Genomic DNA, 27,529 nt, shown 5'->3' on the forward strand with positions numbered 1-27,529 from the left:
GTACTAATGTTCCTTGCTTAAATCTGTTTGCAAATAATATTCCCATGAAGACATTTCAATAATAAGTAGCCTTTGGTTTCCGTTGAGTGTAGTAGTCTCTAGTCTGGCCAGAGTCACCTTGACGACATTGGCCCAATGATAGCGCGCACGCAAACCGAAGCAGCCAATCATAGCATCCGGCAAAGTGTCAGAACAGAATCGCTTGTCATTTATGCTCTGCATGCAACCTGGCTGCGATGTATTTTGTTTGTCTGCACGATAAATGGTATATGACACAGATGGACAAAATTGCATACTTGCCTTTACAACTATTTACAAATGACTATTCTAAAACGAACTGTGAAGGATGGGCGAGTCAGAAGCCGGTGATGGGTTTATCAGGATGGTGAAATCAGAGGCAAGAAAGATTTAATGCGATCCTGAGCGTTTTCTCCTGTGCTACACAGGGTCAATCTAGGCGCATCTTGGCCCAGAGCAACGCGCCTACCTTCCCCCCATTCAAAGGTCTCCTCCTCTCCGTAGCAGTAGCCAGCCATGGCTCTGGTAACCCTACAGCGCTCTCCCACCCCAAGCGCAGCATCCACCGCCAGCACCAACGCGGGGGAGGTAAGTGAAACTGCGGGAGTTGTTCGCTACGTAAAAGGCAGCGCCGTAAAGGAAACGCCGGGGATGTGCCCGATGCTCACGTCCCTCATCCACTAGGCCCAGCATTGCAGAGGACGCTTTCAGCTGTCAATATATATTTTTTGCAATTTACTGACATATTATATCTAACACGGCAAGACTGTTTTGTATGGACATAATTTAATAGACTTTATGGAATCCATCCGTTTTGAATGGTGAAGTAGTCCAGCCCCACGCTATTAGCTTCTAAACAAAATCTGAGCCGGTGTTTAGTTACCAGAACAATGCATTAATTGCATGTGGCAGCATTTTATTTCTGCCTTCAGATTTTGTGGTTTAAAGACAAATATGCGTTTATACAGCAAGGCAATTAATGAAAGCATTATCTCAGGATTTTGCTTAGATTGTTAAGTCATGACATTTGTTTAAATTCCTTGCTTCAGCTTGCATATGGAATAGACTATAGAGTGAGATTCATCAGTATTGTGCAGCTACTTGCCTAGTTATGTACACCATTGCATCACTACCGAGTCAGGGATGTTGCTACCTGCTCGTTTCAATCACTGTCAAAATACTACTGTGGCAGGTGTGAGCTTATGTTTCAAAACATATGAGATCATAGATAGTGACATGGTATGGCCAGTAGAGAGCGCTGATACACTGTATTCAATATTAAATGCAAGTGTATTACACGTTTTAAAACCTAACGTAAAGCATCTCCTTCATGTCCCATAAATTCAGTTTAAACACTGGTACATCACTCTGATCTTACTAATAAAGCACATGATGACTTTTAAAAGCAAATGAATCCATCATGGCTTGAATTCTATGGAGGCAGGCGCACACACACACACACACACACACACACATGGCTGTGTGCTGCAGAAATGATGTCATACTAATTACATCATTAAAGATACTGCTGCAGAAATGATTTTATACCGAGTTGGTTACCTGCGGTACATACGTCTGTATACCTCTCTTTTATATCTGAAAGTATCTAGATTACAATTGCTACTAGTGACTGAGTTAGTTTGAGCTGTGCTATTAAATAGCCTCTTTGACATCAGATCCACAGATCAAGCGCAGTCTAGGCCTATGTGCTCTTTTCAACACTGTAACATGTCATGAAACGCAGAGAGAGAGTTTTATTCAGATCTCCTAATGCAACAAACAACCTCAACCACTCTGCCCTCTGCCCTCAGGGAGCTACAGCATTGCTACTGGTACAGAAGGCCCAATGTCTAGCCTATATTTAGTTACTTGTCCCATGTAGATCAAGAGCATCACTTAGTGATGGTCTATATACCCATAACTCTAAAGGAAAGGAATCTCTGTCTCCACCAGTCAATGGGAATCTTCTGAGTCATTGTACTGTGACATTGTGATTAGGTATGGTAGCAAGGGGAGCATGGAAGGACATAGCAGGGCATACGGGTCATGTGCTGCTGTTGCGCAATGCATCCTACTGTACTGTCAGCACAGCCTTGATGGAAGGGTTTCTAGTAGGCCTACAGTGTATGTAACATTTCTGTCTTTCTCTTGCAGGAATTAGGGTGTGTTGATGACCAGAGAGCAAATCAAAGGTAAGCCTCTCCCTCCCCTATTTTCTCCCTAAAAAAAAAACACACAAAAAACATATACAGTGGGGAGAACAAGTACACTGCCGATTTTGCAGGTTTTCCTACTTACAAAGCATGTAGAGGTCTGTAATTTTTATCATAGGTACACTTCAACTGTGAGAGACTGAATCTAAAACAAAAATCCAGAAAATCACATTGTATGATTTTTTTAAGTAATTAATTTGCATTTTATTGCATGACATAAGTATTTGATACATCAGAATATCAGAACTTAATATTTGGTACAGAAACCTTTGTTTGCAATTACAGAGATCATACGTTTCCTGTAGTTCTTGACCAGGTTTGCACACACTGCACCAAGCGTCTGCTGGTGGTGAAAAGCTCGCCGCCATTGGACTCTGGAGCAGTGGAAATGTGTTCTCTGTAGTGATGAATCACGCTTCACCATCTGGCAGTCCGACGGACAAATCTAGGTTTGGCTGATGCCAGGAAAACGTTACCTGCCCCAATACATAGTGCCAACTGTAAAGTTTGGTGGAGGAATAATGGTCTGGGGCAGTTTTTCATGGTTCGGGCTAGGCCCCTTAGTTCGGGTGAAGGGAAATATTAACGCTACAGCATACAATGACATTCTATACAATTCTGTGCTTCCAACTTTGTGGTAGCAGTTTGGGGAAGGCCCTTTCCTGTTTCAGCATGACAATGCCACCTTGCACAAAGCGAGGTCCATACAGAAATGGTTTGTCGAGATTGGTGTGGAAGAACTTGACTGGCCTGCACAGAGCTCTGACCTCAACCCCATCACCTTTGGGATGAATTGGAACGCCGACTACGAGCCAGGCCTAATCGCCCAACATCCGTGCCCGACATGACTAATGCTCTTATGTCTGCTGTGAGGACTAGCTTCCATTCAATGTTCCAACATCTAGTGGAAAGTCTTCCCAGAAGAGTTGAAGCTGTTATATCAGCAAATGGGAGACCAACTCCATATTAATGTCCATGATTTTGGAATGAGATGTTCGATGAGCAGGTGTCCATATACTTTTGCCCATGTATTTCCCTGAGAAGCCATGCATGCACATGCATTAGGTGATACAGTAATGTATAGTAACAATCTGTTGTGCTCCATCTGGGGGAGGGATTGGTATACATTTCTTTGACCAGGGAATCTGAGTTCCCCAATGCCTATGGATATTGACCCCTGGTCCTGGTGTCAGTGAGAATTCCAGGACTGGGTTACAGTAGGAAGCACCTAGGAATGTCCTGAAGAAATAACATGGACACTGGTGCTGAATTACACACATTGTAGATAAATATGAATAACGTAATACTAGTATTCAATAAATAGGCCCACACCTTAATGAGAGCTTGCAAAAGAGATTGAACATCTCACACCATTGCATTCCATTACAGTTCACAAAGAATGTCTCAATCTGGGGACCCTTAAACACAGATGTAGGCCTAGTTGTATCAATGGTAATAACGGTCCAACACTCAGTTACCATTCACTTTAACCACCATTATACATTCCATCAAATCAGAACCACTATCCAGCTGTATTGCAGAGCTGGGATGGAATAGCATAGGTGGAATCCTCTACTCAGCTACAGAAGGATGTGATGTCATGGTGTTGTTGTGCCAGGGCTAGTTTTGTTCTGGAGTTTCTTGGTAATAGTTAAGACCTTTTTGGCCTTGCTGTTGTAGTTGGCCTAGTGTTGGCTGGACACTCAATTCTCTAGTCCAGTGGTTCCCAAACTTCTTATGGTCCCGGTCCCCTTCAAACATTCAACCTCCACCTACGTACCCCCTCTATCACCAGGGTCAACGCACTCTCAAATGTTTTTTCATCATTTTAAGCCTGCCACACACACTATGCAATTAATTTATTAAACATAAGAATGAGTGAGTTGTCGTCACAACCCAGCTCATGGGAAGTGACACAGAGCTCTTATATGACCATGGCACATAATAATAATAATAAATAATTTATTTAACCATCTTATACAGTGCCTTGCGAAAGTATTCGGCCCCCTTGAACTTTGCGACCTTTTGCCACATTTCAGGCTTCAAACCTAAAGATATAAAACTGTATTTTTTTGTGAAGAATCAACAACAAGTGGGACACAATCATGAAGTGGAACGACATTTATTGGATATTTCAAACTTTTTTTAACAAATCAAAAACTGAAAAATTGAGCGTGCAAAATTATTCAGCCCCCTTAAGTTAATACTTTGTAGCGCCACCTTTTGCTGCATTCACAGCTGTAAGTCGCTTGGGGTATGTCTCTATCAGTTTTGCACATCGAGAGACTGAAATTTGTTCCCATTCCTCCTTGCAAAACAGCTCGAGCTCAGTGAGGTTGGATGGAGAGCATTTGTGAACAGCAGTTTTCAGTTCTTTCCACAGATTCTCGATTGGATTCAGGTCTGGACTTTGACTTGGCCATTCTAACACCTGGATATGTTTATTTTTTAACCATTCCATTATAGATTTTGCTTTATGTTTTGGATCATTGTCTTGTTGGAAGACAAATCTCCGTCCCAGTCTCAGGTCTTTTGCAGACTCCATCAGGTTTTCTTCCAGAATGGTCCTGTATTTGGCTCCATCCATCTTCCCATCAATTTTAACCATCTTCCCTGTCCCTGCTGAAGAAAAGCAGGCCCAAACCATGATGCTGCCACCACCATGTTTGACAGTGGGGATGGTGTGTTCATTGTGATGAGCTGTGTTGCTTTTACGCCAAACATAACGTTTTGCATTGTTGCCAAAAAGTTCAATTTTGGTTTCATCTGACCAGAGCACCTTCTTCCACATGTTTGGTGTGTCTCCCAGGTGGCTTGTGGCACACTATAAACAACACTTTTTATGGATATCTTTAAGAAATGGCTTTCTTCTTGCCACTCTTCCATAAAGGCCAGATTTGTGCAATATACGACTGATTGTTGTCCTATGGACAGAGTCTCCCACCTCAGCTGTAGATCTCTGCAATTCATCCAGAGTGATCATGGGCCTCTTGGCTGCATCTCTGATCAGTCTTCTCCTTGTATGAGCTGAAAGTTCAGAGGGACGGCCAGGTCTTGGTAGATTTGCAGTGGTCTGATACTCCTTCCATTTCAATATTATCGCTTGCACAGTGCTCCTTGGGATGTTTAAAGCTTGGGAAATCTTTTTGTATCCAAATCCGGCTTTAAACTTCTTCACAACAGTATCTCGGACCTGCCTGGTGTGTTCCTTGTTCTTCATGATGCTCTCTGCGCTTTTAACGGACCTCTGAGACTATCACAGTGCAGGTGCATTTATACGGAGACTTGATTACACACAGGTGGATTGTATTTATCATCATTAGTCATTTAGGTCAACATTGGATCATTCAGAGATCCTCACTGAACTTCTGGAGAGAGTTTGCTGCACTGAAAGTAAAGGGGCTGAATAATTTTGCACGCCCAATTTTTCAGTTTTTGATTTGTTAAAGTTTGAAATATCCAATAAATGTCGTTCCACTTCATGATTGTGTCCCACTTGTTGTTGATTCTTCACAAAAAAATACAGTTTTATATCTTTATGTTTGAAGCCTGAAATGTGGCAAAAGGTTGCAAAGTTCAAGGGGGCCGAATACTTTCGCAAGGCACTGTATATAAAACTACATTTGTTCATCGCAAATTGTGAATAAATCACCACAGGTTAATGAGAATGGTATGCTTGAAAGGATGCACATAACTCTGCAATGTTTGATTGTATTGGAGAGAGTCTGTCTTAAATCATTTTCCACACACAGTATGTGCCTGTATTTAGTTTTCATGCTAGTGAGGGCCGAGAATCCACTCTCCCATAGGTGCGTGGTTGCAAAGGGCATCAGTGTCTTAACAGTGCGATTTGCCAAGGCGGGATACTCTGACCGCAGCCCAATTCAGAAATCTGGCAGTGGCTTCTGATTTAAATTAAATTTTCACAGAACCGCTTGTTGCAATTTCGATAAGTGGACTAGAGGCAGGGCATGAAAGGGATAACGAATCCAGTTGTTTGTGTCATCGGTTTCGGGAAAGTACCTGCGTAATTGCGCACACAACTCACTCAGGTGCTTCGCTAAATCGCATTTGATATTGCCCGTAAGCTTGAGTTCATTTGCACACAAAAAATCATACAATGATAGATGGAAAGACCTGTGTTGTCCTTGTTAATGCAGAGAGAGAAGAGCTCCAACTTCTTAATCATAGCCTCAAATTTGTCCCGCACATTGAATATAGTTAGAGTCCCTGTAGTCCTAGATTCAGATCACTCAGGTGAGAAGAAACATCACCCAGATAGGCCAGTTGTGTGAAAATGATGGTCAGTAAAAACTTTAAGCTCGTCTCTCAATTCAAATAACTGTGTCAATACTTTGCCCCTTGATAACCAGCTCAATTCTGTATGTTGTAAAAGCGTTACATGGTTGCTGCCCCTATCATTGCATAATGCAGAAAATACATGAGAGTTCAGGGGCCTTGCTTTAACAATGATAACGTCTTTCAAGCTGTCAGGAATTCCCTTGGCAGCAAGAGCCTCTCGGTGGATTCTGCAGTGTACCCAAGTGGCTTCGGGGGCAACTGCTTGCATTCGCGTTACCACTCCACTATGTCTCCTTGTCATGGCTTTTGCGCCATCAGTACAGATACCAACATGAGCAGCAGTTACATTTGGCTACATATGAGTGGAATTCCCGCGATAGAGTAATGGTTAATGTGATTGGATGTTAATTATTTGCCTAGGCTACCTGTATCTGACATTGTGTTGTTATTTCGCTGAACACTAGATGGTTTAATCTTATTTTGGGCAGTGAAACGAGGCTAGTCAGGTGAGGGGGGAAAAAAACTCACCCAAATGTATGGCCCCGTTGTTGGAAATACATGCTCTAGTCCAACTTGGCTGGGCCAAGGGAGTTTCATCCTTACACAACAGTTTCCCCCATCTGCTAGACATGAGACACACACAGGGTGGGTTGAGATTATAACATTGATAAGGTAGATTACTTTCTTGGTGGTACAAGGCAGATAGAGGAATGTTTGAAAGGTGGTATAGGGAGCAATTTTGATTATGTAAAATCTTGCTTCAGAGTTGCTTCTACCTGCAGAAAATGTAGGATGAGAAGGTAAAAACACAATTAAAAAAATATTGATATTAGTGGTTTTGTGCCATTAAATCTTTTGTTGTTAAAAGGCTAAAGCAAAGACATTTAACTTGATAGTGATAGATAGTCACCAGAGAAATGCTGCAGGGCGGAGCAGTCACACCATTGATTATTGGAAGTGGCCCAGTCCACATTAGCTCTGCTCATCTTGTCCTCTCTCAGACCCTAGGGCCCAGTGATGTCACCAAGTCTACCTCTCTGAGGGCCATACTGTATCAGTCAGGCAGAAACCTGATCCACATTTACCCCCCAGCAGCCCTTGGTTGTCACAGTACCCTGGCTGCCTCAGCCAGAAAGCCCAAGCACCAGACAGGGTTATGCAACAGCCAAGGAGAGAGGTGTGTGTGTGTGCGCAGACTTCAAAAGGGAAGATGTCCTTGGTGTGCGTCTAACGAGCATCTTGCGTAAATTACTTCACACTGGCATTGGATATGTGTTCTGTGATGGAGTTATGGTTCATACAAAGTTGAATATGCCACTCAATGAGTAGTATGTTTCCTTTGGCTCAGTGGCTCATCAGAGATCCTCTGGGATCTTACATGTCAAATAGCATCCACTCACTCTACAGACGTGTGCTTTGTAGACTGAAGATGAGGCAAGCTAGATTCCCTGCCACCCAACCCAGCTAACGTGAAACATGCTTGAATGGTGTTTTTGTGTCGGGAGTTGCGGAGGGAGTTATGATTGCTCAAGCGCGTGCTGTGAGGAGGAGATAAGCTGCTGCTGATGGTCGGGAGTTGAGGCAGGAGGCAGAGCTGAACAGACGCAGCAGAATCTGAAGACTGATCCTCACAGCCCAGACGGACAGGAGGGAGAGACGGACGCACCAGACCAAGACAGGCTACATCATCAGACTATTGAACCCAATCTGCACCTTTTTACAGGGAAAAAAGAAACCCAGGGCTATATCAGTTATTATACATTGGAAACCAAATTAGTTTTTGAGGCACACAATGCTTGTGAATGTATTTTTTGCACATGGATGTGCTAAGAAGCTATAAGGGCGGAGGAGATTTTGTGAGGAGGCCAGTAGACTCCAGAGAGCTACTGCGGGAGAGATCCAGAATCAGGATGCATCTTGTGGTGGAGCCTTCACAGGAAGCCATGCTTACCATGCTACCTCACTTTGTGAAGAACGCAGTCCTGAGTAAGAGAGAGATCTGGCGAATGTAAGTCCTCCACTCACTCACACTCAGGATTGCCTGTCCTTATCTCTCACTGGCATTTCTACCTTGATAAGAGGTAGCACAATGGCGACAATGGTTTGAATGGTTGTCACTTGTAACTGTGCACCCTGCATTTTCTGTATACGGGTATTGTTTTTATGGCTGTCTATATTTCTTCTTGAGTGTTCTTTTTAGAAGTCTACTGTTCACAGCTGTCCTAATGTGAGTTTACACAGGCAGCCTAATTCTGATCTTTTTCCACTAATTGGCCGTTCAACCAATCAGATCAGCTGTTTTGCCAATAATTGAAAGAATTATCAGAATTGTACTGTGTGTAAACTCAGCCTTAGAAAGATGGGGACATGCTCTGATTGTTTTCAGTAATGTTGTAATGGACGGATCAACAGTAGCTGGAGCCTTTTCCATACAGCTTTCTCTTTAGGTCTATGCATCCATCTGTGATTACTGCTATTCAGTTCATCCCATTTATAGTACATCAGACATCTTAAGATGAGCTGTTATGGTACCCTACCCAACTCTCTGACCTCTTGACTGAGGCCACCCTCATCTTTTTCAGGACATTCTGAAAAGGAACAATGCTACATAACAGCGGGGCAGAAACAAAAGGTCTTGTGATGGACCCACTGTCATACCATGCTTTGTTTGTGGTGGCAGAGCGAGAGGGCAGCCTGCCTGTTAACAAAGACTGGCTCTGTTCGTCGTGGTCAATGTTGTGGCCAGCAAACGCGCAGCTCTGTTCCTCCTGGTCAATGTTGTGGCCAGCAAACACCCAACTCTTTTCTTCCTGGACATTGCTAAGTCCAAGGAAATATTATATTTTATCCGGGGGTGGTCAGTGCCTCGAGCACAGGGGTTAGGGCAGTCGGGAGAGCCCATCCCTGGCCAGAGAAGGGAGGGATAGATGGTGCTGGCTGAAGAAAGGCAGAGGAAATATTTCAGTGGTGGGCTCAATTATCTGCCCCAACGATAGGTCAGGGGACTTAACCACGTTCTGTCAGTTCATTATCTGAGGGAAATATTTCATAAAGGAAAGGTCTGCTCACATTTACTTCTTGATGAATTTGGGAACATCCTTTCCTGCTACTTTGGAAAAGCAATTAACAGCCATCCCACCCTGCCTCTTCTTCCCACTGTAGCTCTGCTCTCTGACTATGCACATTCTACATCTCCAGGTCATTTGTCTCCATTCCTGGACTAAAACAGCCTCACTCATTGACAAGTGAGAAGGATACTGTGGGTTGGACAGTTTAATTGAACCACATCAGCCTTAGGAGAGTCTGCAGCAGGGCATCCACATTCCACATGATAATTTTCAATGAATATGTTGCCTCCCTGACGTGAACGCACTGGTGATTGCATAGTCTGTCAAATACATCATGGAAAGGAAAGTAGGTTATGGCTGGGTAGTTTTGTGACAACAGACATACTGTTAATCTGTGGATCTACTTAAATGGTGCACAACAAAACAGGGAAGAGACACCAAGCAGGTGTAGGAAGGAGTGACTATTTCAAATGTCCTCTCTGTTCTAGAGTAGAACGCCATGCTACTTACTATAGGTACTGCGGAGTGCAGTGTGCAACAGACGGTGCTTAAGCTGTTGAAGCAGTACAAGGATTTGTGCAAATCTCTATTCAGATATGCTGATGATCTGTTGCCTACTTCCAGTACAGTCTGTACTCTTTCTTTCACTTCTCTAATGAATGCTTCCCCTGTGTGTTACAACATCAAACCACTAGAAACCCTATTTTCCTGTCTGTTTCAGCCTCAGCGAGAGCTTCTTCATGGTCAAAGGAGCTGCCCTCTTCCTGCAACAGGGCACCAATGCACAGGGACCCAAGACCCCTACACACCACAAACACGCAGGTAAACACACTGGCACACCACAAACACGCAGGTAAACACACTGGCACACCACAAACACGCAGGTAAACACACTGACACACCACAAACACGCAGGTAAACACACTAGCACACCACAAACACGCAGGTAAACACACTGGCACACCACAAACACGCAGGTAAACACACTGGCACACCACAAACACGCGGGTAAATACACACTCTTGACACACACTGGGCCCATTGTTCATTGGCCCTGTTCACCCATGACTGCGTGGCCATGCACGCCTCCAACTCAAACATCAAGTTTGCAGACGACACTACAGTGTTAGGCTTGATTGCCAACAACGACGAGGCGGCCTACGGGGAGGAGGTGAGGGCCCTCGGAGTGTGGTGTCAAGAAAATAATCTCACACTCAACGTCAACAAAACAAAGGAGATGATCGTGGACTTCAGGAAACAGCAGAGGGGGCAGCCCCATATCTACATTGACGGGACAGTAGTGGAGAAGGTGTAAAGTTTTATGTTCCTCGGCGTACATATCACGGACAAACTGAAATGGTCCACCCACACAGACAGCGTGGTGAAGAAGGCGCAGCAGCGCCTCTTCAATCTCAGGAGGCTGAAGAAATTTGGCTTGTCACCAAAAACACTCACAAACTTTTAGATGCACAATAGAGAGCATCCTGTCGGGCTGTATCACTGCCTGGTACGGCAACTGCTCCGCCCACAACCGTAAGGCTGTCCAGAGGGTAGTGAGGTCTGCACAACGGATCACCGGGGGCAAACTACCTGCCCTCCAGGACACCTACACCACCAGATGTTACAGGAAGGCCATAAAAATCATCAAGGACAACAACCACCCGAGCCACTGCCTGTTCACCCCGCTGTCATCCAGAAGGCGAGGTCAGTACAGGTGCATCAAAGCAGGGACCGAGAGACTGAAAAAACAGCTTCTATCTCAAGGCCATCAGACTGTTCAACAGCCACCACTAACATTGAGTGGCTGCTGCCAACATACTGACTCATCTCTAGCCACTTTAATAATGAAACAATTGATGTAATAAATGTATTACTAGCCACTTTATATAATGTTTACCTACCCTACATTGCTCATCTCATATGTATATACTTTACTCTATACCATCTACTGCATCTTGCCTATGCCGTTCGGCCATCGCTCATTCATATATTTTTATGTACATATTCTTATTCATTCCTTTACACCTGTATGTAGATTATTTGTTAGATATTGGTCAGAACTAGAAGCACATGCATTTCGCTACACTCTCATTAACATCTGCTAACCATGTGTATGTGACAAATACAATTTGATTAGATTTGTTCAGTGAACCGTGACAATGCCACTGCTAAAGTTCTATTTAAAGACCAGGTAATATTGTCTGAGGTTGGCTTGGCCTTTGTGATTGAGCCTGTGTTCAACCCATATTCACAGAAGGATTACCTGGCCATTGACTGCCCTCAAGGCAGGTACTTGTCTGCTTTTATCTTTGATATGTTTGTCAAAGTAGGTCCAGATGTGACCCTAGAGCCTGCCTATGTAACAGTTTAACTTTAGTCCGTCCCCTCGCCCCTACCCGGGCTCGGACTAGGGAGTGCACACATAGACAACTGACACCCACGAAGCATCGTTACCCATCGCTCCACAAAAGCCGCGGCCCTTGCAGAGCAAGGGGAACCACTACTTCAAGGTCTCAGAGCGAGTGACGTCACCGATTGAATCTCTATTAGCGCGCAGCACCGCTAACCAGCTAGCCATTTCACATCGGTTACACTCACCCCCCTTTTGACCTCCTCCTTTTCAAGGGGCTTTATAGATCCTGCTTGTTTGATTTCCCCCCCCCATCAAGATGTTACATAAACTCACCAAGCTAGACTAACCAGCCTGCAGCACATATGATGTCGCCTCAGTGGTGTGTGTATATGTACGGGTAGGCCTAGGTGTGTGTACCTGTGTATGATGCAGCATGTCTTATAGCAGGGTTGTTGTTGAGATTAGTTAGATCGGGGAGTCTTAACACACCCCTCTCCTCCCCTATGATATGCAGGTTAATCACAAGATCAATGTGAGGATCACTCCAGATTTCTTGATTACATCACCAGACGTTCAAGTCCATGCTTAGCTCTGATGAACCTGGCATCCATTTATCTGTGTGTTTACGTGTATGACAGACTGCTTCTGCATGTTTGTATGGGTTTAGCCGAGGGTTGTACTTGGGATTAGATGTTATGGTACACCATTCCCATTTATTTACCCGTCTTGTCACGAGATGTTCAGGCTTTGCTCTGCAATGTGTAACTTCAATACAGACGTGTTATGGCTGGTATTGGATCACCCTGCAGGTGGGCATAATCAGAGGTACCAGTCTAAGTAGGGGCCTGGATAGCAGAGCTGGACACAGTTATACAATATGTCTGATTATGAGGCTTGCTTGATCTGGATTATGGAATGCGGTTCTCTTCTCTCCCAGGTGACTTACCCCGACACCTGCAGGTAATGATTAACACCCTCCGCTCTGAGGACCGCATTAAACTGGTGAGTCAAATCTCCATCTCAGATGTACTTACCATCCATTTTTATTGACAAACAAATAGCTACACAGTGTAACCTGTTCTTACTGTACCCCAGGCTGTACGGTTAGAGAGTGGTTGGTCTGACCGTGTGCGGTACATGGTTGTGGTCTACACCAGTGGTCGACAGGACACAGAGGAGAATATCCTGCTAGGGATGGACTTCACCGATAAGGACAGGTACTCGTCTTTCCTCCTTAGCCAGCAGTATCACACTACACTATGGTTTGTTGTTATCATAGAGTAATAATCTATTCCGTTGCATAATTCCCAGTAAAAGCTGCTCTATCGGCATGGTGCTACCGCTATGGAGCGATACGAAGATCCATTTAGATGGAGATGGGTAAGTGCTACTCTTCTACACACTGAGGATATAAAACATTACGAACACCTGCTCTTTCCATGGCAGACTGACCAGGGGACAGCTATGATCCCTTATTGATGTCACCTGTTAAATCCACTTCACTCAGTGTAGATGAAGGGGAGGAGACAGATTAGAGGGATTTTTAAGCCTTGAGACATGGATTGTGTATCTGTGCCATTCATAGGGTGAATAGGCTAAACAAAAGATTTGAGTGCCTTTTGAACGGGGTATGGTAGTAGGTACCAGGCACACCGGTTTGTGTGTCAAGAATTACAATGCAGCTGGTTTTTCACGCTCAACAGTTTCCCATGTGTATGAAGAATGGTCCATCACCCAAAGGACATTCAGCCAACTTGACACAACAGTGAGAAGCATTGGAGTCAACATGGGCCAGCATCCCTGTGGAACGCTTTCGATACCTTGCAGAGTCCATGCCCCGACATATTGAGGCTGTTCTGAGGAGAAAATTAGTGGGCTGCAACTCAGCATTAGGGAGGTGTTCCTAATGTTTGGTATACTCAGTCTATACCCTCACATAAATATACATGAAACTTTCCACAAAGGTACGGTATGTGTCACAGTGCATCCCACAGACATTAAGTTGCATATACAGTCGACCATGAAGTACCTCTGATCGTTTAGCCCTTCAAACAGCCCAGCCCTGTGACACAGAATGAGTTGCTCTGCCCTCGAGTGGGCAGTCCAGTCAACTACAGGCATTTTCAATTCTCCATGTGGCAGATGAGTTCTTGCTGAGCTGTTAGTCATCCCTCTCTGTGCTGGAGGAATGTTCCATTGGAATGTGTCCTGAATAGTCCCCTAAACCCTTGTAGCTCAGCCCCTGTTCATGCGCCCCGACCCCTCTCTCTAATCCTTCATCTTCTCTCTCCTCAGAGGATTTAGTGTGACCACAGGAGGACGATCGCATGTCTTCAAGCCTGTTTCTGTGCAGGCCATGTGGTAAGTGTCTGGTGGTGTTTGGGTTTGATAATGTATTTGGGTACTTCAAAATGTAATTTTCTGGTGACCTTTATATTCCCTGAAATCATACAGTGACTTTACTCTACCATGTTGGTTCCATTTTAATATCTACAATCAATGAGTGGAAAAACATAAACTAGTAGATGAATTATTCAGGCTGGTAACACTTTGATACCGACCCCGCTGCCAGTTGTCCATGCACCATCTACTGGTCAATAGATGCTGCTGTCATTACAATGTGCAGACTCATCATTTTTTCTGGGTTTGACAGGCTTTTAAATGTATTCTGAATTTCCTGTGTCATTAAAAATCAATGATTAAAAGACTGACTCTATAATCAGATAAGTGGAATAGCTTCTGAATAGTTGCTGTTGAGAACCTGTATTAAGATTGGGAGCTTCTTCTACCTGTGTGGCTTCAGGTCTGCGCTGCAGATCCTCCATAAGGCAAGCGATGTGTCTCGCAGGCACAACTACTTCCCCGGGGGCATGGCCCTCACATGGATGGGCTTCTATGAGAGCTGTATCACCTCCGAGCAGAGCTGCATCAACGAGTGGAACACTATGACCGACCTGGAGACCATGCGGCCCGACTCACCTGCCATGTTCGTCGACCGGTAAGACCTGAATCGTCCGTTTTTGTAAGATTCAATTAAGTCGTTTTTCTTATGATTCATTCTAGTTGCAGTAACTTCTGAGATTGGTAATGTATGTCCATCAGGGTAAACCGGGCCTTTCTTGTTTTAATCAAAAGTGATAAATGTGTTTGTTACATTCATAATTAATTAATTGATATATTGACATATGTTGTTATTCAGGCCAACGGAGAGAGAGAGAACCGAGTGTGCAATCAAAGCTAAACTACGTAGCATGATGATGTTCCGGGACCTGGAGAATGTCACTTCCAAGGAGGTATGTGTCGCCACTCACCAGGCTTTGTAGGGGCACACAGATCGGTTTGTTGGGGCAATTAACTCTGCATGAGATATAAGTACCATAGTGCAGCCTAATACCGGTTCTGTCCTCCCCCTCTCAGATACGTGTGGAGCTGGAGCAGCATATGAGTTGTAACCTGAAGGAGTACAAAGAGTTCCTCGACAATGAGATGCTGCTGATCCTGGGTCAGATGGACAAAGCCACACTCATCTTTGACCACCTCTACCTGGTGAGAACCTTTCCCTAACTTTACATCCTGATTGTCTCTTTGTATCCCTAACACTAACTCGTAACTACACTCCTCTCTAACCTCTGAACTACTGTCACAACTCTGTTACTGTAACCCTGGTGTAGGTAATTTGACCTTTGTAACCTGACGGAGTAAGTTGTCTTGATATTCATTCCTCTGTGTTTGTCTTCTCTAGGGCTCTGAGTGGAATGCCTCCAATCTAGAGGAACTACGGGACTGTGGGTGAGTGGATGTCTCACAAACACTAAAGCTATTTCACTAGAACTGCTCCCTAACCACCCCTGCTCCCTAACCATCAGCACTGGCTCACAAACATAGTGTTGTATTATTCTGTATTCCCATACGAAGGACAATAGATGTATGTCAGGTCATTGATACATCTCTCCTTCATAAGACCTACCAATACAGAAAGGTTGGTTGTTGGAACACGGATAGCACCACTGAACGAGATACTGCCCCACTGGAACTCAACCACTCTTGTCAAGAGGGCGCAACAGCGCCTCTACTTCCTACGGCAGCTGAAGAAATTCAGCATGCCACACCAGGTCCTCTCCAAATACTTCCACTGCACCATTGAGAGCATCCTGACCATGTTGCATCAGGGCCTGGTATGGGAATTGCTCCGTCCACTATCCCAAGGCCCTCCAGCGGATGGTGAAGACGGTCCAGTACATCACTGGGACTGTGCTCCCACCCATCCAGGACATCTACTTGAAACTGTGCCTGAGGAAGGCCCACAGCATCGTCAAGGACTCCACACACCCCAGTCATGTGCTGTTGACTCCCTTACCATCGGAGAGACGGTATTGGAGCATGAGTTCTGATACCATCAGACTGCCGAACACTTGAGCTGGACTTACCACCTACATTCTCTTACCACCTTACCATTCTCTGCACCTTAGCACACATGAACTCACATACCCACACACACAGATATATACTGAGTGTACAAAACATTTCCATTCCATAGACTGACCAGGTGAATCTAATGAAAGCTATGATCCCTTATTGATGTCACCTGTTAAATCCACTTCAATCAGTGTAGAGACTGGTTAAAGAAGGATTTTTAAGCCTTGAGACAATTGAGACATGGATTGTGTATGTTTGCCATTCAGAGAGTGAGTGGGCAAGACAAAAGATGTAAGTGCCTTTGAACAGTGTATGATAGTAGGTGCCAGGCAGGCAAATCAGTTTGTGTCAAGAACAAGAAAAATAAAGAAAAATCCTGGAATGAGTAGGTGTGTCCAAACTTTTGACTGGTACTGTATATGGTCCACCACCCAAAGGACATCCAGCCACTTGACACAACTGTGGGAAGCATTGGAGTCAACATGGGCCAGCATCCCTGTGGAACGCTTTTGACACTTTGTAGAATCCATGACCTGACGAATTGAGGATGTTCTGAGTGCAAAAGGGGGTGCAACTTAATATTAGGAAGGTGTCATTAATGTTTTAGACACTCGGTGTACACATCAAAATTGTATTTATTATTGTTGTATTATCGAGAAGGAATCTACCAGTAAGCACTTTTCGTTGGCCTGTGTATACCATGTGTATCCTGTACATATGACAAATTAAAACTTGAAACATGTTGTTTTTTTTTCTTCTTGATGCAGTGTGGGCTACATCCTCAACGTGACCAGGGAAATAGACAACTTCTTCCAGGGCACGTTCTCCTATCACAATATCCGGGTGTTTGATGAGGAGGCCACAGACCTGCTGGCCCACTGGAACGAGACCTACAACTTCATCGTCAGAGCCAAGTGAGTGCCTACTTGTCAAACAAACTAAACCCTACTTCTCAAACAGCTAACTAAAACACGTCTTGCAGCATGTGAAGTATTTACTGCAGAACAACAAAGGAAGTGTAGATTTAAATAGTGGGTAGTTCCTCTGTGTCTGGGTTATTTTATACACTAAAACTATGTGGAAAGCCTAGTCACTCTGGATTAGACTTCTTCAAAATTAACAGGGTTTTAATGTAAAACATTATTGCCCCACAGAAAGAACCAGTCTAAGTGCCTGGTCCACTGTAAGATGGGTGTGAGCCGGTCAGCCTCCACGGTCATAGCGTATGCCATGAAGGAGTATGGCTGGACTCTGGAGAAGGCCTACAACTTTGTGAAGCAGAAGAGGAGCATTGCTCGGCCCAACGCTGGCTTTATGAAGCAGCTGGCCGAGTACGAGGGCATCCTGGACGCTAGGTGAGTCAGGGTATACTGGGGTACTGTACTGGTATATGCAGGTTTGCTCCGGTATGTAACCAACTGTGCTACATGAGGAGCATCTGCCACTTATTCTTACTCCACTGCAGTCATGAGGTATTGGTTAGTGCTATCCTTGGGATGTACCTAGGGTTGTGCATTTTTGGGGAATATTTGGAGTTGGAAACTTTCCATGGGAATTAATAGAAATATATGCAAATTAATAGCATTTAATTGTAGATGTTTTTTACATTGGATATATTTACCATATCATATTTGTTGTGCCATGGTGTCCTTGAGGAGCAGATTCAATGCATGAGCAGCACAGCCAATGGGTGTGATGTGAGGGTAGGACTCTTCCACTTTAGATAAAGCATGTCTCGTTGGAGGGGTGTATGCTCGGCGAAGAACATTCAGAAATCTCTTCCAATACACTTTGCCTGTGAGCATCAGAGGTGAACCAGTTGCATACACAGCTTGAGCAAGACATTCATCAGCATTTCTCTGACTACGTTCCTCCATTGAGTCAAAAAAAACTTCTGAAGGACGGACCATGAGCTATTGTTATAGATAAGGTGTCTGATTCATAATTTTCACCTCAAATAGAAGTAGAGGGACCTTTTGTCAGAGGTTACTTGTTGTGAGCGCTTGAGGGAACTTTATGTACTTGGCCAGATGATTCTGCATCTTTGTTACATTCTTATTTGTAAATGTACACAGATTTTTTGTGTACATTAGTTGCAGTGAAATGTCTCCACACATCAGATAGTGCCCGTGGCATTTTCCTGTAAAGATGAGAATTTAAAAAAATGTAAATAAGTACAATTCCATGTACAGATAACTAGTGAAGCAGTTAGATTAAACAACTCCTTTGTAAGATACATGTTTTCAAATGAAACATGTATGGAAACAAGTGAATTAACACGCCTCAGTTAGCAGGCTGAAGCAAGCTTAGACCCACATGGTAGCAAAAACTAGCAAGCAGAAATTGTTAACAAGTTAGACATGATTTAAACAGACTTTGCTGTAGGTTACTATTTAGAGGTAACAACAAATCATGTATGTTATATAAAATATATTCACCCCACCCAGTATTGTAATGAAAACTTACCAGAAAGCATGTAGTCCGTGGCTCAGACAGAGTAGGTGTGTGGGCTCAATCGCATTTCATTAGTGGGCAAGATCTTGAGAATCAGCTGTACATGTGATCAAAGAATGCACTGTGCATGCAGAGGGTTGCAATTCCATTGAATTGGTGATAGTTTAACCAAAATATGCCACAAGACCTAGAATTGCCTTGTGCATCCCACAAAAGGTTCACTGTTATAAGCTAACTTTTTGATGAATTTAAGCAAAATTCCCGGGCTTAACTTCCCCATAGACAATTTCCGGATATGTGAAGGAAAGTTTGCAACCCTAGACGTCCTTACCGCTTACCTTAACCACTATCCTAACATACATGAAGGGAACGTTTTGACATTTGCCATATGGTCGGTGAGAAAGTCCATATTGCAAATGTACGGTCCCTTACTAGACGTCCGCGAACGTTTCTAAAAATTTGAGGGCCGTGGCGGGCCGTGAAGCAGGGCCGGATCTTCCGGGAAGTCAGTGAACAAAGTCTCTCGGACATTCGGTTTCCGTTTTATAACATTTTCATATGTTGGTCATTTTTCCGCTATCCCGGTAAATCCCACCAGAGGGCGAATGGAATCATATTGCAAATGTACAAAACATCACCAATCACGACGTGGCCTTTTCTCCTAAACGGAAAAGACTTCGAAGACGAAACTTGGTGAGCATAGGTTTGGCATAATGGGCAGTTGGCCCCGAACAAGATGGCGTCGAGGCCTCATCGGTTTTTGAGTTATAGACATTTTTCTGGGATTAAAGGTCAAAAATGAAAATAGAGCGCTAATTTGACCTACGGTGTCAGGAAAAAAAGAACAAGCCATTTATCTATCGTAATTTAAGAGAAATCGTACAATATACAATTGATGATGTTCAAATTATTATTATTTTTTTTTAAAGTTACAGATCCAGTTGCAGCGTGTTCATACAAATCTTTTTGAAGTGTGTTTCTGAGCTCTGCGAGATTTCTGTGATTTTCTATAATAACACACACTAATTCAACCCTCTGTAAATAAGTCAGTTCTTAACATAAAGACTTAAAACTCAAACTTCTATAAGTGCCTACCCCAAGGAGGATATGTGTTCACTTTCAGCTTCTTGTGTCAACCAGAAGTGCCTTAAAATGGTGTCATAGGTGCTGTTTCGGAGGGTTAAAAAGGTCTGATCTTTTCAAAACGTCATATGTGTGATTAGGCAACACTCATGAACTGTAAGTCAGTCAATTCTCCCAACAGATGTCAAAGACAAGCTCTCTCTCTCACACACACACACACACACACACACACACACAGCAAGGATGGAGTAACAAAGTGCGGTGCTTAAAGACACTCAGAGCCTGCAATGGCATTATCATAATCCCTAGGCTGTGCCGAGTTCAACGAGATGCCCCGCTAGACCGTAGCTTGCTCGGTCTGAGCTCAGCGACCATGAAAAAAGTAGGCCCATAATGAAGCCTGGCCCAAAATTACAGGTGCTTTTGGGTGACAGCAGGAGAACAGTTAGGGTTAGAAGCACAATTCGACCTCAGGAACATTCCTGAGGTCCTCCCAAGCCTAACCTTGTCCATGTGGCATTAACCCTTAACAGTTAAAAGAAGGTGTTTACATCAAACAGTTTTCAATGACTTCTCTCCCCATAGGAATACATTGCCTGCACCCCTAAATTCAACCTGAAGCCTATGTAGGTTATTAATGCCTTATGAACCTGCCTTTGATGACAACTCATCAGGCCACTATGAGGTCTACCTGTGTCGATTCTAAGCTTCCTGAAGCAACCGGAAGTGATTAAATTCACCCTAAAAGTGTTTTGATGTATATATATATATATAATATATAACCTGCAATTGTGAAAATCACTGCATTCAACCCTGTGTAGATCAGTCAATTCTTAACATAAATACTTATGTATACTGTAAGAGCATACCCCAATCAAGATATGTGTTTACTTATAGCTTCCTGTGCAACCCAGAAGTGCCTTAGAATGGTGTCATAGGTGCTGTTTAAAAGGTCAGATCTTTTTAAAAGTTCATATGTGTGATTAGGCAACCCTCATGAACTGTAAATCAGTCATTTTTCCCAACAGATGTCAAAGAAAAGTTCTCACACACACACACACACACACACACACACATACACACACACAGCAAGGATGAAGTGAAAAAGTCTGGTGCTTAAAGACACACAGAGCCTGCAATGGCATTACCATAATCTCTAGGATGTGCAGAGTTCAACGAGATGCCCCGCTTGACCGTAGCTCGCACAGCAACCGTGTAAAAAAGAAGATCCAAAATGAAGCCTGGACCTAAATTTCAAGTGCTTTTGGGAGACCGGTTCGTCTCAGCTAGGCCTACACATAATATTAGAACTGGACCCGCAGCTAGAACGTAACTACGTGTTTTAGGTTCGAACAGAAGGCGCTGTGAATTTTGGGCCAGCTCTGAAATATGTGATAGTTGGCTTCTAAACGAGTTGGAAAAAGTGGGTGTGGTGTCAGTTTGTATCAGTTTGGTGTCAGAATGATATCTTATTGACTGGTGGACGGTGACTTGCTGGCTGACTTTTGTCCATTTGCATGCAATATGTTTAAACAGTGAGGTACCATCACCAAAGTGACATTCTGAAATCAACCCCAACGAGCGATGGAGAGGAACCAGAATCACTACCCGGCCATCCCGAGTTCATCGGGCCAGTCAATTTCGCATTCCTGCAGTATTTTTGAGCATGTCAAATTTGTGATGGTAAATGCACATTGAAACATATTGGAAATGGATAGCCGTGCACCTGGTGATTAGAACAGGTTACCAGGAGTACATTTTTAAATGGTTTAAATGGTTTTTAATGTCATTACGAGGTAGCAAGGGGTCCACGGTTCGGTAGAGAGCACCCCCACACCTGTGCCCATCCAATAGGGGGCGCCCCTTGTCATTTTGGACGTTTTTCAAAAAATCGTTAAATCAACAGTCCCACTTTTCCCTCATCATACATGACAAATAGACCGTCTAGGTTGATTCATGGCTTAACATAGTGCTATATATCATTTGGGCAGTATAAATGCCTTTTGGACATGGTTCACTGACTTTGGGTTTGTAAACCGACTTCCATTGATCATACATGGCAAATGGACATAACATCCTGATTTGGCACTTTCAAAACTTTCATATTGCATTTGGAAATTTCTTATGGCATTTGTATTAAAAAATTGACTTTTGACTTCCTTTTCTTTTAAAATGGCGATACAGTTCTTATACTTGTGTAATTTACAAAAAAATCGAAAGAATTTCGAAAAACGGTCCAGAAAGCACTTTTTTTAAGGGGGTGATAAGTTTTGGAATTTTTTTTACTCGTGTGTCTTGACATTTGCAACATGAAAAATTTGCAATATGAAAAAAATTACGGTGGAGCGCACTCGCCATCTATTGGATTTTTGCAGTGTTACACTTGGCATTTGCTATATGGCATTTGCAATCAACTTTGAATGAAACAACGTCCAATTGAGTGGTATTGGACATAGTGTATATGTTTTGTACGGTGCCGATATGTTCCCATTCATTTTTGTCCATTTCAGGGGGGTGTTCCCTTACTATAATCCTGACCTAACCCTAACCTTCATTTCAACTTCAATGGGTTAACATCAGAGTTGGGATGTCCCAAGGATCACAGGGAGCAAGGACCCTGAGATATTTAACCTCATTATGCTCAACCTAACTCGCTGCTTAGAGGTCAGGTCAAATGTGACAGTTAATTCACCACAGTGGCTGTCTAGAGGGGGTCAGGTAAGGTAAGCAGTCTGGTTATTAGCTTATAATTAGGTTGGTAGATAGATTGCAGGTTATTGTGACTGAATGATCCTTACGTTTTATTAGTGGCTAAGCATCTCGTTTTGTCTGTATAAAGTACATGTACTCTGTACATAGTGATGGGGTTACAATAACCATAATGTGTTCCCCAGTAAACAGCGCCACAACAAGCTGTGGAGGCCCGAGGGAGGGGAGGACATCCCAGATGAGGCGTCTGGCCAGTGTTGTGGTGGAGAGGATACACCCGTGGAGGATGAGGCCTGGGGGGGAGAGGGCTGCAGCGCCTCCCCCTGCCGGGGCCTGGAGGTGGACGCCCTGGACCCTCTCAACTACAATTACTACTTCAGACGGCTGTCGGACACGGCCCTGGACAGCGAGCCCTCCACCCCAGTGCGCGGCCCTCCCCTGCTGGGCATGGAAAGGGTGTTCATCGAGATCGAGGATGTGGAGAGGGACGCCCTTCTGGAGGATGAGGGCTTCCCCATGGCCCAACTGGCTTTGCCCGGGGAGGGCACTGCCGCCCAAACCTGTGGGGGCCGCCTGGAGCCCCTGGAGGACATGAGGCTACGCCTGGAGTTCAGCACGGTGGAGGAGGAGGACGAGGAGGAGGCACAGAAGGAGGAGGCGGAGATGGCCGCCCTGGCACGGACACCTGCAGGAGGAGAGGGAGTGACGGAGGACGAGGAGAGGAAGGATCAGGCCAACGTAAACCGCTTCAACAACGAGAACGCCAACAACAGTAACCGCCTGGCTGCCAAGCGCAGCTGCCCCGCTGCCTTCGACGTGAGTGGGACAGTAATTAATGCCTGTTTCTATAAGAATTATGCTGGTTTGCTTACTTTTAACTTGAACTGGCTTGGGGTTAGGGTTGAGATATTAAGCCTATAATTGTAATTCTGTAAGTGTAATATTTCTGTCATTATTTGATCCCATTTCATTTAAGGGATTATCATCTTGTAGGTGTCATAATCTGTTTGTTTTATTTGCTTCAAGACCTTAAATCAGGTAATGTCCTTGGTCCGTTACCCTGTCACTCTCTGCCTGACCATGCATTCCCTCCCTCTCTCTGTTTCTTCTGTTTAGGACAGTGCTAGCACAGGAAACCCTTACAAAGTGAAGCCCTCCTACCAGTCCTGTAAAGACTGCCTGCGTCTGCCACCAGGGCGGCGCTGTGAGCGCCCGGCAGGAGGCCGCAACCACCGCCTTAACCCCACACGCCACTGCGGGGTGGTCCCCACTATCTCCATAGACCCCCCTGGCACCCACTTCACCAACACACCCACCCCCCACTCACCCTGTGCCCTCCCTGCCACCATTGCCCGCCTGGAGGCCTACCGCCAGCGGCTGGTGTCGCCCATGAGCTGCGAGGAGCTGCCCCGAGACAGACACTGCTCCCTGGAGACGGAGGACATGGACGAGCTACAGGAGGAAGAGGAGGAAGAACAGGAGCCAAAGCCAGGGAGGGAGGCGGGGACTGGAGTCATCACAGAGCTCACTTTTATGAAGCTCAGCTTGGAGGGGGAGAGGCCAGCGGGTCAGCCTCCTGGTGTGGAGTTGCAGCCTGCTGGGGTGGAGGTAGACCCTCCTAGTGGTGGAGTGGAGCCACAGCAGGAGCAGGAGGCCCTGGCCCAGCTACAGAGGACAGGGCTGGAGCTGGGGCTGGTGAGGCAGAGCGCGGACCAGCTGGAGAGGCTCTCAGGACTGGCCATGGAAGGTCCACTCTCAGGGGCATGGCTGTCTGAGCAGATGGAGCTGAGCTTGGCAGTGGAGGAGATGGAGGTGGAGGGGGATGTAAGGGTGCATTCTGAAACCCACATCCCTTCTACCAGCTGTGTGGTCACAGCCGCAGACCCCCAGATGAACACCACCCCAGTATCGTACCCCCAGTGGTCCACCCAGACTTGGACCCCTGTGTCCTCCCCCCATGGCTCCACCCTCACCCGGAGCTTAAGCAGTGTCAGCCTCGACAGCAACTGCGGGGGACGCCCAGGCCTGGTCAGGCCGCGCACCCAGGAGATGGAGACCCGCATGAGGCTGGCCGGCCTGACCGTCCCCTCCCTGCTCAAACGCTCTAGCTCCCTGGCCAAACTGGGAGGGCTCACCTTCTCCCCCGAGGACCTCTCAGACCTGGCTGATGATCAGGCCCAGCTGTTCTTTACCGTGCCCCCAGCCCTCTGAGCCCCCATCCACCCCCTGGAGCTGACTGTGTTTCCAGTGTCTCTCTTCCAGACAGGTTGTCTGAACCACCTGACCGTGTAAGAGCAGTTTGAAGGAGCAGGGAGAAATTTGCCAGGTGTCCTGGAGACATGCCTGAGAAATATTAGCAGCATGTTGGCTGGAAGAAAGAAAAATAACTAAAGATTTCCTATTCCTATTATAGACAGTATACAAAACATTAAGAACACCTTCCTAATATTGAGTTGGACCCCCCTTCCCCTTTTGCCCTCAGAACAGCCTCAATACGATGGGGCATGGACTCTACAAGGTGTCAAAAACATTCCACAGGGATGCTGGCCCATGTTGATTCCAATGCTTCCCACAGTTGTGTTAAGTTGGCAGGATATCCTTTGGATGGTTGACCATTTTTGATGCACACAGGAAGGAAACTGTTGAGCGTGAAAAACCCAGCTACTACCATACCCTGCCAAACTAAAAAGACAAACTTTTACATGTATTTTTATTTCTAGGGGAATCTTTTGTCTTGCCCATTCACCCTCCGAATGGCACACATACACAATCCATAACTCAAATGTCTCAAGGCTTAAAAATCCTTCTTTAACGTGTCTCCGACCCTTCATCTACACTGATTTGAAGTGGATTTAACAGGTGACATTAATAAGGGATCACAGCTGGTCCGTCTGTCATGGAAAGAGCAGGTGTTCCTAATGTTTCGTACAGTCAGTGTACATGTACTGTCTATTTATCAATCCAAATAAGAGATGCTATTGGAGAAGATCCACTCAAAGGAGCTCAATGAATGTGTGCAACTGAGCCTCTGTTTTGATTCATGTGCCCCTGAGCATCTCATGAGCCCCTGAGCATCTCATGCCTCTGTGCAGACTGACTGTTGAAGATTGAATCCTCCTTTTCTGTATATTCCTCCCTTGCTACAAGCTGTTTTTGTGTCACCGAACAACAACTTCATCATATGAGCAGCTTCCTGCCTCTTCAAGCAAAGCGGGGTACCTCAGTCAGAACACAAGCATCTCAAGACTATTATGGTCCAATACTGTTTTTGTTGGCTTACCTCTCCTCAATGACTGGCTCAGCCAGCTCTCCTCCATTGAGGTACTTAATTTAATCATGTCTTGAAGTGGTCAAAAGTCCATTCATAACGGTCTAGTGTTACGCAAGCTGTCCTCATTGTCACAACTAGAGCTTCCTCATGGGGAGCAGAGCAGTAGACTGACTGGACTTATCACATGCTATGGATGATGGGAAGAAACAGAAGAAATATTGAAATTCTCTTCTGGATTAATTTCTATATCTTTGAGGTAGTTTAGAGGGAGCATATACACTTTGGTTTAGTTTTGCCACAGCTGAACTTTCACTTCTGTGCAATGGTAATAGGTACAGTACTTCAATGATCTGATTTAAGAACTCATGTTTGTATGGTTTGATAGGATTTGTGGGCAACTGAAAGAGTTCAAATGGTTTTGGGACTGGATTTTACAACACTGCATTAATCTACTGTAGCACTGATAATCCTCTGCTGCCCCCCTCGTAGACCAGCTGTAGTCAAAGCCATAATGTCTGACCCCATATGCCTTTTATCCATCGTCCCTGCATCACTCTCAAAAGGCAATCAAATACAGTAGGTTGATTTTCTGGCTGTTTAGTTTTGGTATTAACATGCTAGTACATACTCTCCTCCCCTTCTTGTTCACACCTTTGATACTGCACTGTAGAGGCTTTGTTAACCGGCTTTATTCAACTGTCAATGTGCCACAGCAACAGAGTAACATTAGACTACCTTTCTTTGTACTGTTAAAAAAAAATACTAATCCGTTGATCTGCATAAGCTACACAAGACAACACCTTTGACACTCTGAAGGCCCAGGCATAAACCTGGTACTGTGAAGTGGCCACTGGGTCATTGCTATACATTGAAGCAGAACGACTGTTTGAACAGCTTATTTTTGCTCTCCCATTTATTGCCAGACCTGGGAGTGTCCCAGCAGCAAAGCCTAATGTGATTTAGCTGGAGCTGTTTGTGGCAGGAAGAAAGAAGCAGCTTTTCTCAGCCTTTTCCATTCGTATGGCAATGCTATCAGCCAAACTAGGAAGTTGGGACTAAAACAAGCTGAGGCGTCGGAACAGACTATCTATAGTTGCTTAGAAAGGGGTTACAATTCTGGTTTCTGTGGCAGTCTGTGGAGAGAATATCACTAGCCACTAGGAATTGTTTTGTTTACAGCAGACATGAGCAACTTCCAAAGCTGTTGTAGAGCCGCAGTACAGTATGACTGGGGCCACTGCCATCATCCCACATGTTGTATCACCAATGTTACATTAACTTATCTTCCTTATTTATGATTGAGTATTTATTTGTACATGTTTTAATTATAGAATCTAATATGCATTTGGTTGAGTTCTTTGTGGCCAGCCTAAGCTTAATTTGCCACACAGGTGTTATTCTGCTTTGAAGTTGTTTTGTCTGTTATAACTACTGCATTTGGCATGTTGAGTGTGCAAGGATAATGTGTGATGGCAGTGTGTGTGCAGGCGCATGACAATATATAGATTTTATTAGCACCATGGTTGTAATATGAGTGCGATGGGAAAGGTGTCTGTGTGCAAAATAACTGTTACTCCTTATATGTCATTGTCACTGATGCAATGGTCTATACTGTACATCATGTAGACTAGATTGCTCTTGA

The 27,529-nt window shown here is 44.7% G+C and overlaps 1 protein-coding gene across 3 annotated transcripts; it reads left to right on the forward strand.

The window, feature by feature from the left end:
• Positions 1–11: 11 nt before the first annotated feature.
• LOC109891742 (protein phosphatase Slingshot homolog 1) lies at positions 12–26,735 on the forward strand. 3 transcript variants are annotated; one of them, XM_020484229.2, is made up of 16 exons: positions 12–265; positions 447–606; positions 2,173–2,210; positions 10,323–10,423; positions 12,892–12,956; positions 13,050–13,171; positions 13,266–13,334; positions 14,250–14,315; positions 14,758–14,952; positions 15,154–15,247; positions 15,372–15,500; positions 15,697–15,743; positions 17,138–17,284; positions 17,525–17,725; positions 22,802–23,432; positions 23,733–26,735. In XM_020484229.2, the coding sequence occupies exons 2-16, from the start codon at positions 535–537 to the stop codon at positions 24,825–24,827; spliced, it is 3,072 nt and encodes a 1,023-aa protein (XP_020339818.1). In that variant the 5' UTR covers positions 12–265; positions 447–534; the 3' UTR covers positions 24,828–26,735. The 3 variants fall into 3 exon arrangements, with proteins under 3 accessions (XP_020339818.1, XP_031682250.1, XP_031682249.1); XM_031826390.1 differs by having other exon boundaries at positions 12–606; XM_031826389.1 differs by lacking the exons at positions 12–265; positions 447–606; positions 2,173–2,210 and adding an exon at positions 8,135–8,541.
• The last annotated feature ends 794 nt before the right edge of the window (positions 26,736–27,529 follow it).

Source organism: Oncorhynchus kisutch, linkage group LG6 (assembly GCF_002021735.2).
Source record: "Oncorhynchus kisutch isolate 150728-3 linkage group LG6, Okis_V2, whole genome shotgun sequence".
NCBI classification, from domain to species: Eukaryota; Metazoa; Chordata; class Actinopteri; order Salmoniformes; family Salmonidae; genus Oncorhynchus; species Oncorhynchus kisutch.

Coding starts and splice junctions, on each gene's coding strand:
- LOC109891742 (XM_031826389.1), top strand. CDS start 8,336: ATGTATTTTTTGCACATGGATGTGCTAAGAAGCTATAAGGGCGGAGGA. Junction 12,957..13,049: donor CTGAGGACCGCATTAAACTG/GTGAGTCAAATC, acceptor ACTGTACCCCAG/GCTGTACGGTTAGAGAGTGG. Junction 15,501..15,696: donor TCTTTGACCACCTCTACCTG/GTGAGAACCTTT, acceptor TGTCTTCTCTAG/GGCTCTGAGTGGAATGCCTC.